At 41.7% G+C, this 13,214-nt stretch overlaps 1 protein-coding gene across 1 annotated transcript in view; it reads left to right on the plus strand.

The window, feature by feature from the left end:
* The window catches only part of TCF7L1 (transcription factor 7 like 1), a 76,848-nt gene extending 66,745 nt beyond the window's left edge, over positions 1–10,103 (plus strand). The window contains exons 5-12 of the mRNA XM_035140045.3: positions 392–524; positions 797–899; positions 3,001–3,084; positions 4,005–4,148; positions 5,235–5,394; positions 6,491–6,598; positions 7,639–7,699; positions 8,992–10,103. Coding sequence (XP_034995936.1) covers positions 392–524; positions 797–899; positions 3,001–3,084; positions 4,005–4,148; positions 5,235–5,394; positions 6,491–6,598; positions 7,639–7,699; positions 8,992–9,431 — 1,233 coding nt within the window. The 3' untranslated portion in view covers positions 9,432–10,103. The remainder of the gene's footprint in view (positions 1–391; positions 525–796; positions 900–3,000; positions 3,085–4,004; positions 4,149–5,234; positions 5,395–6,490; positions 6,599–7,638; positions 7,700–8,991) is intronic.
* Positions 10,104–13,214: the final 3,111 nt, after the last annotated feature.

A 13,214-nucleotide genomic window follows, 5' to 3' on the forward strand; every position in this document is an offset into this window, starting at 1 on the left:
GGAGGCAAGATTCAGGATTGTGAAAACCTTAGTTGAGAGGTCCGGAAGGATCTCTCCAAACTGGGTAATTTTGTCCTTTAGAAAAGAATTAGATTACTGATTTTAGCTGAATAAAACTATTCCTTGCCATTTTCAAAACTTAAACATTTACTTTATATTTAATACATGACAAAATACTTAATGATATAGCCCATTTTAATAGTGCACACATCCCTGCCAAGGCTGATAATGGACATTCTACCTGAGAAAAGTTCTTGGATATTATTACAGGAAGTCTGGTATGAATAAAAGTTATTTATTTCTCTTCTTGGCTGACTTTCTCTCTCTAAAGTCACAGAAGATTTTAAAACGCAAATCAATTGTGCATTAAAGTTCTGCTTTTCTCTTGTAGTCAAACAAAGTTCCTGTAGTGCAACATCCACATCATATGCACCCGCTGACGCCACTCATCACCTACAGTAATGACCACTTCTCACCAGGTTCACCACCTTCCCATCTCTCCCCTGAAATTGACCCCAAGACAGGTGAGTTTTAAGAACGCTTGGAAACACCCCGCCCCAGAAAACCCCCAGCCAGCATGTGGTAAATTGCCAGATAATTGTTAACTAGATAGTTATGAGAATCAAAACAGAACAAAGTTAAAAGAAGCATGCAAGTTTACATGCTTACAGTACCGTGTGAAATTCCTGGGGGGGAAACATGTTTATATTTTTTCTAAATTCAGGTAAGGTAGGATTCCAGTTAGAAACTGAAAGTTGGACTGGGGGCATCACAACTGTTTTTTTCCCATCACCAGGAATTCCACGACCACCTCACCCTTCAGAGCTGTCTCCGTATTACCCATTGTCTCCTGGCGCCATTGGACAAATTCCTCATCCCTTGGGGTGGCTCGTACCACAGTAAGAACCACCAGTTTAAATCTATTCATTTCTTGCTCCCCTGCCCAGTAGGAACTGTTCCTCTCTGGTCTTGTGGAAATCCCCCCCGGGTTGTTTTTTTTTTATGATCAGCGAGAATCTGAAATAAGTTTCTGTTGCAGTTGCATAAAACCACAATCTCTGGTTCTTAGCTCTTCATCTGCTCAAGGGACCTCTGTGGTTTTTGCTTTGTTAGGATGAGTCACATGAATAAGGTACTAAACCTTATAGATTAATATGATGAGCTAGATTTTATTTATTTACTTATCACATTTGTATCCTATGCTTTCTTCACCCAACTGAGTAATTGAAGATTGGAAGGTTCCAAAATTCCCTAGAGCTTTGGAACAGCACAGACTGGGCCAGCCCAGTCCCTTATTCATGGGGAAAAATGATTTCTGATCATCAAGAGCATTTAGAGACAAAGACTACTTTGCTATATTTTCACATGGCTAGTGGTCTTTCTATTGCCTTCTACAGGTGTTAATTTTTAAATTACTTATCTGTCAAGAAAGTCATTATTTTCCTGTCAATAAAAATGTCAGAAGTTGATGTTGGGTGGGCAGAAAGTCATTAGTTTTGTTGAATTAGAATATAATTGTTGAGTAACAAATGTAATTTTCTATATGGAAAAAGAATAAAATATTATTATAAAAATGTTAGAAGTGACAATTAAGTGGTGGGGTTTTTTTAATGTAAGTTTTGAGTCTGTTGCATCATTTCTTCTATTTTCGATTCAAGCTTTCTTGTGCTCATCCACATGTAACAAAAATGGCACTATCCATGTAGAAGAGGGAGGTATTGGCAGACTCAGGGTTACTCTGAAGTTTGCAGGAATATTAAAAAAATCTTCAGTCAGGAAAAAATAATCAAGGGAAGGACTCATTGGCCATGGGATACTAACTGACTAAAAGGGAAACAACCTGAAAGCTTGGGAGCCAGGGAGAAGGTGGAATGAAATGGAGCGGAGTAAATAGAAAGGAAGAAAGAGGCATGGTTTTATGAAAAAGGACAGAATAAACAATTTAATATGGATATTTCCTCATTCACAGTGAGAAACTATTTTTAAATGCCCCCAAGAAAGGATTTGAGACATGTTCACCTTAAATCAGTGGAGAAATGCAATATTTTGATGTAGCTGTAATTGAGCGTGTTGTGCACACACACACACACACACACACACCTCAGCAATCCCAATGGAGGGGAGACGAGACACCATAAAGGGTTAAAAGACAGTGCCCTTATTCAGAGTTCCATGAGTATTCTCTGCATGTATTCCTTTGCATGTAGGGAATGACCCCCTCCACTGAAGTGAATAGAGTATGTATCTGTGGAAGCTCTGTATGTGTATTGGGCTTCTCATATATTCAAGGAGTCCTTGGCTGGAGGTGATAGTTGTTTTAGCAAGTGTGTTTGGAATAAACTACGTAAGTGTAGATATGTGTCAATGTATATGTTCACTTACTTGGTATAATAAGTTTTGTTTCCAAAATTCAGGTTTTCAGTTAACTTGTCATTTCGGCCATGGAATGTGGTTGTGGAGAGGATTGAAGTTGGGGTGGGGGGGGGGTAAGATGTGTGGTCTGGAGTCTGATGATGAATAGGATCAGCAACACTAACTACATTGAGTATATGGAGAGCTTTTTATTTTATTTTATTTTATTAAATTTATTAGTCACTGTTTTACCCAGGTAACTCTAAGCAACTTACAATATATAAACAAACAGTTAATGTATATAAAAGCCTTCCCTGGCCATTAATATTATATTTTCCAAGTCAAAACAACTGCCACACTATTTGCAAAAATTATATTTTTAAAAACATTGAAAGCTGTGATTCTCAATAAGAAAAACTGTTGCCTGATAGTAGATTACATGCATATTCAGTGGTTCCATGGCTGAGTAGAATCTTGACAGGCCTAATCTTAGTTTAACACACGAACATTTTCTAGATTGATACCTAAATTCATAGACAGTGATTTTTTTAAAAAAATGTAATTTTGGATTATAAATGTATTTGGATGTGTGGCTGGCAATTGCATTGAAGAACCTGCTCTTGATTTTGTTTTTCTTGTTTGTTTTAGGCAAGGACAGCCAGTGTATTCCATTCCTCCAGGTGGGTTCAGACATCCATACCCTGCCTTGGCTATGAATGCCTCAATGTCCAGGTGGGTTCAAGTAGGAGAAAGAGGCCTAATTCTCACTGAGGTGGTGAACTTATGTCTGTCACATACCACTTTAGATGGCAGGGAAGAGCTTACATGGGGACATGCTTTCTCATGAAAAAGAGTTCAGCACATATAAAAACAGTGTGTCAGAGGACTAAGCCAGATGCTTCTTGCCTGGCATCTAGTTTTCTCTGTGAAGGGTTTTTCCCCCATGGAAGAGCATTCAGACATGTGAGCTCCCACCTACAGAAATGGTTACTGTTCCATGTGTGTGTAAATCATCCATTTTCTCCAGGAGATGCTACTGTCTGTTAGATTGCATGGAGTTGTCATGTCAGCAAAAGGACTGCATACTGAATGGGAAATAAAGCCACAGGGGATAGAAAAACTGGAACATTTTTTAGCCCATTAATCTGTGTTTATACTCAATGTCAAGCCAAGTCTTGGCTTGTAAAGGAAAAATGAACACATATTTCTAATAATGAACAGAGATAAACAGAACAGAAATAAATTAGCATTCAAATATACTCAGTATGAGAAATGTATGTTGTTGCTTCAGAATAAAGGCAAAAAGATATAATGTGCAGGTGTATATTCACTTTCCCCCCTTGTAGTTCAAGTGTTAGCTCTGATGAAAGTTATCTGTGATTCAGTAGGGGCAGTAATAAGTTGATTGTTTATAGTATTGCCTCCTATCTCTGCTATTGACCTTCTGCATAATCCTTGGGTCATCTGCTTCACTGTTCTCTAGAAGCTTGGCAAGGTACCACAAAAAAGAGAGATAGGAAATGTTTAGGAAACTCAGTATTTTTGGAAAGCAGGGCATGAGGAAATAGGATCACGATGATGATGATTAGAGTCTGAAATGGTTAAGCTTAGAGGTATTTGGTTTCAGCATCTCACTTTTAATTGTGCTCCAGTTTGATGTCTAGCAGGTTTTCTCCTCATATGGTTCCTCCTCCTGGTCATGGACTTCATCCCTCAGGAATCCCACATCCCACCATTGTGTCACCCATTGTAAAACAAGAGCCTACACAACCCAGCTTGAGTCCTGAAGGAAGCTCGTAAGTAATAGGCTAGCCAGGTGCTGCCTGGATACTTTATTATATAATGGGAAAGGGGCCACTATCACTGCAGTGTAATTATTATTTCTCAAAGTACCTTATTTTTTTTTGAATTTCCACCCCTTTTCATAAGGTCACTACAACTTAGCCTAGCTGTGGAAGGCTGCTGTAACTGCCATTTTTTATTCTACACTCTGGGTTTTTCCTCAAAAAAACAACAAACTATAATAATCCAGTAGTAACAGGGTCAAATTGTACGGTTCAGGGAAAGCCTGGGCAAAAAAGATCCATCTATACAAGATGTTTGAAGCAACTGACACATGGCAGAGGCATTCACATTCCAGAACACACATCCTCTTTAGAGGTGCTAATAAAGCAAAGTGGGGTGGGTGACTTGTAAAGAGATGGCCTTTTGGTGATTGCACCCCAGTAATAGAATAGCCTCCCTAGAGGCTTGCCTTCTCTCTATTATTTTTGGCAGTGGGTGAAGAGATTTTTGTTCATCCAGGCTGCTGGTTCAGTTACTTTATATCACAGGGTAGCACCAGCAGGGTTTTGGTCTACATATGTTGCAAGAAGCAGTGTGCATGAACTGGAGCACAAGTTACTCTTCCCATGGAGGTATTACAAAAGTACTGCATCCTTGCGACAAGATCTGCCCACATGCACAATCTCTCTGCCCAACTCCAGCTGTAACACTTAATAACTCTTACATATGATTACAGCCATTATGCAGCATGTTTTTTTTCTTTTGTACCCAAGAGCAAGAATTCTCAAAAACATGACTGCTACACTTCACACAGCTAGAGCTCCTAAATACTTGGGGGACGGGGGACTTGCTGTAAAGATGCCATTTCCATTGTTAACATGCTCTCTTAACTCAGACATGGAACAAATTGAAAGAGCATTACAATATGCACGTGGTCTAACCCCCTGACTGGTTTTTAGTAGAGGTGCTTTGCCTGTTAGAAAGAGCATTCTTCACCGAACATCTTGTTCTTTGTTGCCTGCACATGATTGGTAGGAGAGAGCCTGTGGGTTATGATTGGGACTATGGGACAGTAATGAAAGATATTACTATTGCAGAAAAACGCCTGTTATTGTGAAGAAGGAGGAGGAGAAGAAACCCCATATAAAAAAACCATTGAATGCATTCATGTTGTACATGAAGGAGATGCGGGCCAAGGTGGTGGCAGAGTGTACACTGAAAGAGAGTGCAGCTATCAACCAGATTCTAGGAAGAAGGGTACAAAACAAATTATTGGCTTCTTTACTCGACATCTAGGCTACTGGGCTGCGTGTACAGAGTTGGCTTGTAGTTTCATCCATAGTCTGTTGTTCTGGTAGCAATGGATTCTCACGTACCGATTTGCTGAGCTCCTGTATTGGCTTAGGATGTCCAGGAACTGTTCAGGGAACCAAGCTGTTAGAATGTTCGAAGTCCAGCTTCTTGTGGGGAAAGGCATATTTTTGTCAGTTTAGCTGAGATGAAGACTTTGCATATAAGCCTTAAAGGTTTTGTGGAACAGGCCAGGACAGAGTCCCCAGGGGCAGGGAACCCACCGCAGGATGACTGAAGGAAGGGTGTGGAGGAGGCAGTGGACCAAAGAGAGAACCTGAAGGAAAACTAGGTGTGTGTTTTTTTTGGGGGGAGAAACCTGAGGAAAAAGAGGATGCTTGGAACTGGGGCAAATTGAAACCCTGGAGAAACTTCACAGTATGGAATGTCTAGAGGTCCTGTAGGCTATGGGTGGAGGGATAGGGGTGCTGTGGGAAATGTTAGCTACATAAGATGGGACAATGCAGGCAGGATTCTGAAAAGCAGGGACCTGCTATGGAGACAACATCGAAGAAAAGAGAGATCAAAAAGAAGATATGACTGAAGTAATATTTCACAGAGGCCCTAGAGGCATGAGGAGGTTTGCATTGTCAGCAGGAAATATGTGGACAAACTAGGAAGGCTGGGCACTGTGTTCCAAGGAGGCATATAGCTTCTGAAGGGCTCCTGTACCTTTAAGAGTTGCACAGAGCAGTCATTCTACCAGTTGTTGCTGCACTGTTGTGATCTGATGATCCTGAATAAAAAAGCAGGGGGGTGGCGCTCTCTCTCTCTCTCTCTCTCTCTCTCTCACACACACACACACACACACACACACTACAAATATCTAGTTAGATAGCACATATGTAGGTCTTGAGCCAAACATAGGATATTGTTTCAAACTATGTAGCTATGTAGAAAGGAAAGGAAAGATTTCAGTCATATTTTTAGAGAGGGGAGGTGGCACCGCAAATTTCATTAGATGACTTTCTACAGTATCTTTTCTGCTAATCTCATACTTTAGTGGCATTCGCTGTCCCGTGAGGAGCAAGCCAAGTACTATGAGCTAGCCCGGAAGGAGCGACAACTTCATTCTCAGCTCTACCCAACTTGGTCTGCACGAGATAACTATGTAAGTTTATAATCAGGGGTGTATGTATTCTGTTACAAAAAAATAAAGAATTGGCTCCAGGAAATCTATTCTACCCTTTTGTGATCAAACAAGTTAAGTTGCATTTCATGGGTGTTGTTGTTATTGGAGAGATTTTTTAAAATGGAGAGAGAGAAGTGGAACAAGGAGAAAGCAGAGGAATGACAACAATGTTAAAATAAGGAAATGGATGTATGGGATTAGGTGGGCAATTGGGGGGGGGGAATAGTAGCAGAGGGGGGAGATAGCCCTGGTAGCTATCCTAGAAAAAGAGGTGGCGGAAGTCACCATGAACCTTTGTCCTCTTATAATGGCAATGGTGCCCAACTGAGAGGTGCCGGAACTGAGTTCCAGTGAGTTCCAGCTGAAAAAAGCCCTGCTGGTAGCCACCACTTGACTTCTAAGTGTTTGCTGAACACTTGCACATACGTTTCCAAGGGTTTTTGTAGAGGGATTAAGCTAACTGCTTTCTAAGCATTTGTTTAATGCAGGCATAGGCAACCTTGGCCCACCACATGTTTTGGGACTACAATTCCCATCATCCCTGACTACTAGGGATCATGGGAGTTGTGGTCCCAGAACATCTGGCGGGCTGAGGTTGCCTATGCTTGGTTTAATGCTTCCTTGGAACTCCACATTGAAGACTGCTATGACAAAGAACCGCCATCCAACTGGCAGGATGCATCTTGAAGAATTTGTCTTTGTGACGAGGCAGTTTCTTCAAGATGCATGCTGCTGGTTGGATGGCGGTTCTTTGTCATAGCAGTCTTCTTCCTATTTAAGCAAAAAACAGTTAGATTTCCAAGCATAATTATAACCAAAATAAACGTAGTTATGATAGTATGTAAACCTTCTTAATGGCCTGGTATTTCCCTCTGCTTTTCTTCCTTTACCTATACTCCACTGTTGTTGTTGTTTTCATTCAAGTTTACAACTCATAATAGAGAAACTTGGTAGTAGTCTTATATTCTTGACTTCCTTTCCTTTCCTTTCACAACTTTTTGTAAATTTATCTCTTTCAGGGTAAGAAAAAGAAGAGAAAAAGAGAGAAACAACCTCAGCAACAAATCCAAGAAACAGGGAGTAAGTACCAATGCCTTGCCCTTCTGTAGTCTGGCCCCAGTCCATAATGGGCATGGCAATTCTAATTTTTCCCTCACTGTGAAGGGAAACAGAGAGTCTGGAATTCCTAATATTTGCTGCTGCTTGTCAGTCCCCTCTCCAATCCTTCTAAAATAGAAAATGAAGTGTAAATTACTCCCATCACAGGACAAACACTTAAGAACAAGCATTATATAGCTTCCTTCTAGACACAGGGATAGCAAGATGCCAACTAGGATTATTAGAGAAGCAGATGGAGGAGGCAGGTGGAGAAGAGAAAAGAGTTGGCCACTGAGCAAGTCCTCCCCCCCCCCACTTTGAATAATGAACAAGATATGCCCTTAATATAAAAAAAACCTACATTTGAACTTTTGAACAGTTGCTCTCATTTTCTAAGTGAGGGGTGCCACTTCCAAATAAATGAGAATCCAAAGAAACCAGATTTGAATGTGGTGCAGAAGCCGGTCGTTCTGAACCTTTTAGAGTTCGTGCAAGAACTTCCAGGATCTGTACATTTTAAAATGTAGACCAGTTTTAGCTTTTGTGAGAGCAAAGACTTGTGGAGCAAGCTTGCTTTCTCCTGCTCCGAAAGGTAGGACCCAAACCAATAACTTGAAGTTACAAAAAAGGAGCTTCCGACTAAACATCGGGAAGAACTTTCTGACTTTATGAGCTGGAATGGACTCCCTCAGAAAGTGGTGGATTCTCCTTCCTTGGAGATATTTAAACAGGGGATGGATGGCCATCTGTCATGGATGCTTTAGCTGAGATTACTTCATTGCAGGGGGCTGGACTCTTATGACCCTGACGGATCGCTTCCAACTCTACAATTCTATGAGATAAAACTAAGGAAACTCTCAAAATCCCTAAAACTGTCTAGCATCCTTGAAGTTGAATTCAAGGGGCTTTCAGTGTGGCCTTCTAGAGAATCTTCCAGAGAATAATATTTCTGGTGTTGTGGAAATATTGCTCTGATGCAAACCAGTTCCTACACCGGTTTGCAACACTGACTGGGAATGCCTTCTTTCAAATACAGGAAATAGGCTTTTGTAGCAAAGGAACTTCCCCCCATCTAACAATTTGGCTACTTTTACTACCTGGCCATAGAAGTGGCATTTATCTGCTGCTTAATCTAGCATTGCCAACGTAGTAACGCATTTGGAATTGAACAGTTGTATGTCATGTCGCTCATGGGGCAGCCATGAGCAAGTCACTGGGCGTGTAAGGATACAAATTAACCGATAAATAACTTTCTTTCTTTTTGTCACTAACAGATTCTGTGGTGTCAAAGAGCAAGAAGCCTTGTGTGCCATACCTGCCAGCTGACAAGTCCTGTGACAGCCCTGCATCCTCTCATGGCAGCATGTTGGATTCTCCAGCCACTCCCTCCACAGCCTTGGCATCACCTGCAGCTCCTGCTGCCACCCATTCTGAACAGGCTCAGCCTCTCTCCCTGACTACCAAGCCTGAAGGCAGAGCCCACCTGTCTCTGCACTCTGCTTCTTTCCTGTCAAGCAAGGCTGCCTCCTCCTCTTCCTCCTCTAGCCTGACAAGCCAATCGTCACTCCTCTCGAGGCCCCTTCCATTTGCCTCCATGCCCCACACTGCCCTCCTGACATCGCCTCCTTCCTTTGCAGCCATTCCATCTTCTCAAGCTGCCTTGGCTATGTTGCAGGCCCAGCCGCTCTCGTTGGTAACCAAACCGGCTGAATGAGGAAGAATTTCCATCCTGCCTCCCTGCTGAAGCCACAATTGAGATTACAAAGCAGACAAGCCATTATTGGTCAATATTTGACCCTTTCTGAACTCTTCCATAAGGTGACTCTTGAGGAAGAAAGTGCTCTACTCTCAGAGTTGTTTTCAGTAGTCTATCTAAAGACCATTTTTTTTTATTTTTATAAAAAACAAAAACAAAAAACCCCACAATTTTTTTTAAATGAAACCCTGAACAGGATGAAAAGAAAGAAAGCCAAGCCTTATGTTCCTGTCAGAGCCCCCTGGGCACATGGACTTGTACAGATGGATCATCTCTCAATGGTGTTTGCATGTTTTGTTATATTGCTTTTACTATTCCCTGTTCCCTTGGCCAGGCGAAGTGTTGATTTTACCTACTTACTCCAGCCATCCTGCAGTGCCATCATTTTTTATAAAAGACTTCCAACGTTTACTAGAAGACACAGTACCAGATAAATACAGTGCCTCGCTGTCATGTTGAGATCTGCCCAGCCTTGGGGAGGCCCCTATATTTTTCTGGAGTGATCCATGAAAATGGCAGGACAATCCACCCTGTTTCCTTACAGAATTATTTTGTGTAGCAGGAAGTAGGGGAAAAGGCTTTGGGGAATCGCCTGTTATTTTAACGAAGGAAAATAAATCTGCATCTTAATTTGCTGTGTGCGAGTGTTCAATGAGAGAGTGACATGAACTTGGAAGAGTTTCCATCTAGTACTCCATTTGCATTCTAGGTGTAGCTTTGATTATTTTTATCCTGTGGACCACTGGCATTTTTCCTTCTTATTTGCTCTTCCTCTTCTAATATTCCACAACTGTTTTCTCTCCAGCATCTGCATTAGTCGCGTCGTAGAGAGATAATGGGTATTTGTCATCCCTTTCCAGAAGTGATGAACCCCTTCCCCCTCATTCTCAAGAACCACAGCTAGGTTACATCCTTCTCCCTGCTTGCTTTGGGCACCACTGTAAATCTCTTTTTCAAAGGCTACATAAAAGGAGAAAGAATTAATAGAGAATAGGTGTACCCAGGCATGTTTTTTTGGAAAGGTTAGGCTTACCCTTCTCAAGGGTCACTGAATAGATTTTGCCTCCTGGTATTCCTGCAGGGTTTTTTAAGGAAGTACTAATGAGCCATAAAAAATAAAAAGCTACAGCCAGGTTTGAACCAGTATGAACAGCACTAATAGGTATTTGCATTAGTTTACATTTTATTTATGTAAATAGGAAGATAATGAGCCTGAGCAGTCACCAAGCATTTGAAAGATAATGAGGCTCCACTAACTGTATATCTGGCAAAGCAGTCTTCTACTGCAAAGCCATAATAGTTTACCATATATGAACTATAAGCCTTAAATAATATGTGCCACATTAGGGATTTCTAGAATCTATATTTTATTAATCACTAAATATGGTTACTCAATTTATGTAATGTAAAACAGTGTTCTCTTTAAAGAAAGAAAAAATGACTTCAATTTGAATTCCCACTCTTCTCCAACCCTAATAGTACGATCAAGTGAGTAATATATTGCATGCAAGTGCCCCTCAGTAAAATGACACATGCACACCCCAGAGCCTAAAATTTATCTCAGTTGACTACAGAAAGTGTAGGTAGTTGCATCTAGCCCTGAACTGGCCCAGTTTCTGCAGGCCCTTTTGACAAGCACCTATCCATTAATTACCACCCAAAGTTCAATCCATGGAAGTCGGCAGAGGCTTATCTCTGATCTTAACATGTAGTCCCGCAACTACAGTGCTGTAGTCTCACAACTGGACAAAAATTATTACGTGAATTCTTTAAATTAAAAAGTCATGTAGCTCGGTACCAAAGATGAATATAATTGATTGGCTAGCATATAATAGTTTGTTTGCTTTAAAAGCTGGGTTGGGTTAGTTCAGTGTATCTCTCTTTCTCCTTTCAGCAATGTCAAGAAGTGCTTTCTGTGAGGTTCCCAGTGGCCTTCCATCCCAATACTCATCTGGTCCGCAGCTGCTTAACTAGAAGGGTAAAAGAAGGCTAGAATGCTTGAGAAATGAAACTTAAGATTTGGATTCAGTCTGCACAGCATTTTAATTGCAGGCTGGACCATGAAGAATTGCAAAGCAGGAGTATTTCATATGCTGTGACTTCCTTGTGCAGAAAGCACTTCCGTTTAGAAACAGCATGTGGAAAATGTATGTAGATTACAACATCGGGTGATTGCACATGTGTCTTTTGCAGAGTTATTGTACATGGGAAAATTGTAATTGGTCTTAGTGTATGACACCTAGGGTCTTGAAATAGGGAGTCTGATAAGCAGACTCCAGTGCCTTGTTCTGCCATCAGAAGGCAAAGCTATTAACCAGTTATCCATTTACACCTGGGCATCACCAGTGCAGTTGGCCAGGTGATAGTGCTTCTACAGAGAGTGTTTGCCCAGTGGAAATCTACCTCATAGACTCTGTTTTGGCTCCTTTAATCTACGCATGAAAGCAAACTGCTATCAGAACGTTCAAGACTGCTTGCCAACTCTTCAATGTTAACAGCTTACCCACTCTTCATACTCAGTACTTGCTGCATTTAGCTACCCTCAATCTGTCTCTCCAGTAACAATCCACCCTTGGACCATCAGGTAACACAGAGCTCCTTGCTGTATTTGTATGTAGCAAAATGTGTGTGCTTGTTATGCATGGGGAATCTGCCGACATTGTACTAGAAAGTTGTACTAGAAAGTGCTTTCCATTTAGAAAACGTGCAATGTTTTTGAAGGCTGTAGCAAGGGGGAAATCTGTGATTGTGACATCCGGTAGTAAAGTACCACCTCTTCTACAGGCATTCCTGGCTAAAAGTGAGTACAGGTTTTGCGTGGAGAGGAGTAACTTTGCAGTCATTTTGCTCAAGTTGGCCTATTGTGGGTGGGAGATTTGCAGTCCCCCCATGGCAGTTTTTTTCTAATAATAATTTTTATTAATTTTATAAAATAAAACAAGACATACATTTCATATTCTCTCGCCCTCTTCCATCCCGCCCCCACAAGCCCCCTCCTGCCACGAGAGAGTCGGCAGTTTTAACCCTCTAAAAATGAGCCTCACTTTTCACAATAGTCAGTTTCCTAATAGTCTGCTGTGCGTGTCCCAGTAGATACCTGTTACCTAGATAGAGGGCACATGCTGGACACACACATGAGACCTGATTGGCCATGGCATGAGTCCCTCCCATGTTTGCAGGTATGGTTCCCCTCCTTTAATGTTACAAGATTTTGCAGGACTGCATTCTTGGCCATGTCGGGTGAATTGGCCTTTCCACTCTTAATGAAATACTTTATTAGGGTAAAGGGACCCCTGACCATTAGGTCGAGTCGTGACCGACTCTGGGGTTGCGCGCTCATCTTGCATTATTGGCCGAGGGAGCTGGCGTATAGCTTCCAGGTCATGTGGCCAGCATGACAAAGCCGCTTCTGGCAAACCAGAGCAGCACATGGAAACGCCGTTTACCTTCCTGCCCGAGCGGTCCCTATTTATCTACTTGCATTTTGACGTGCTTTCGAACTGCTAGCTTGGCAGGAGCTGGGACCAAGCAACGGGAGCTCACCCCATCACAGGGATTCGAACCGCCGACCTTCTGATCAGCAAGCCCTAGGCTCAGTGGTTTAACCACAGCGCCACCTGGGTCAAATACTTTATTAGCCTGGCACTTTGGAAAGGCTGCAAATGGGCAAATATGATACTATAGCTACTTCTTTTATAAGGATATTTTTTCCAAATTGCATCTCAGTGGCTTCTGCCAAGA

This window comes from Zootoca vivipara, chromosome 14 (assembly GCF_965207765.1).
Source record: "Zootoca vivipara chromosome 14, rZooViv2.hap1.1, whole genome shotgun sequence".
NCBI lineage: Eukaryota > Metazoa > Chordata > Lepidosauria > Squamata > Lacertidae > Zootoca > Zootoca vivipara.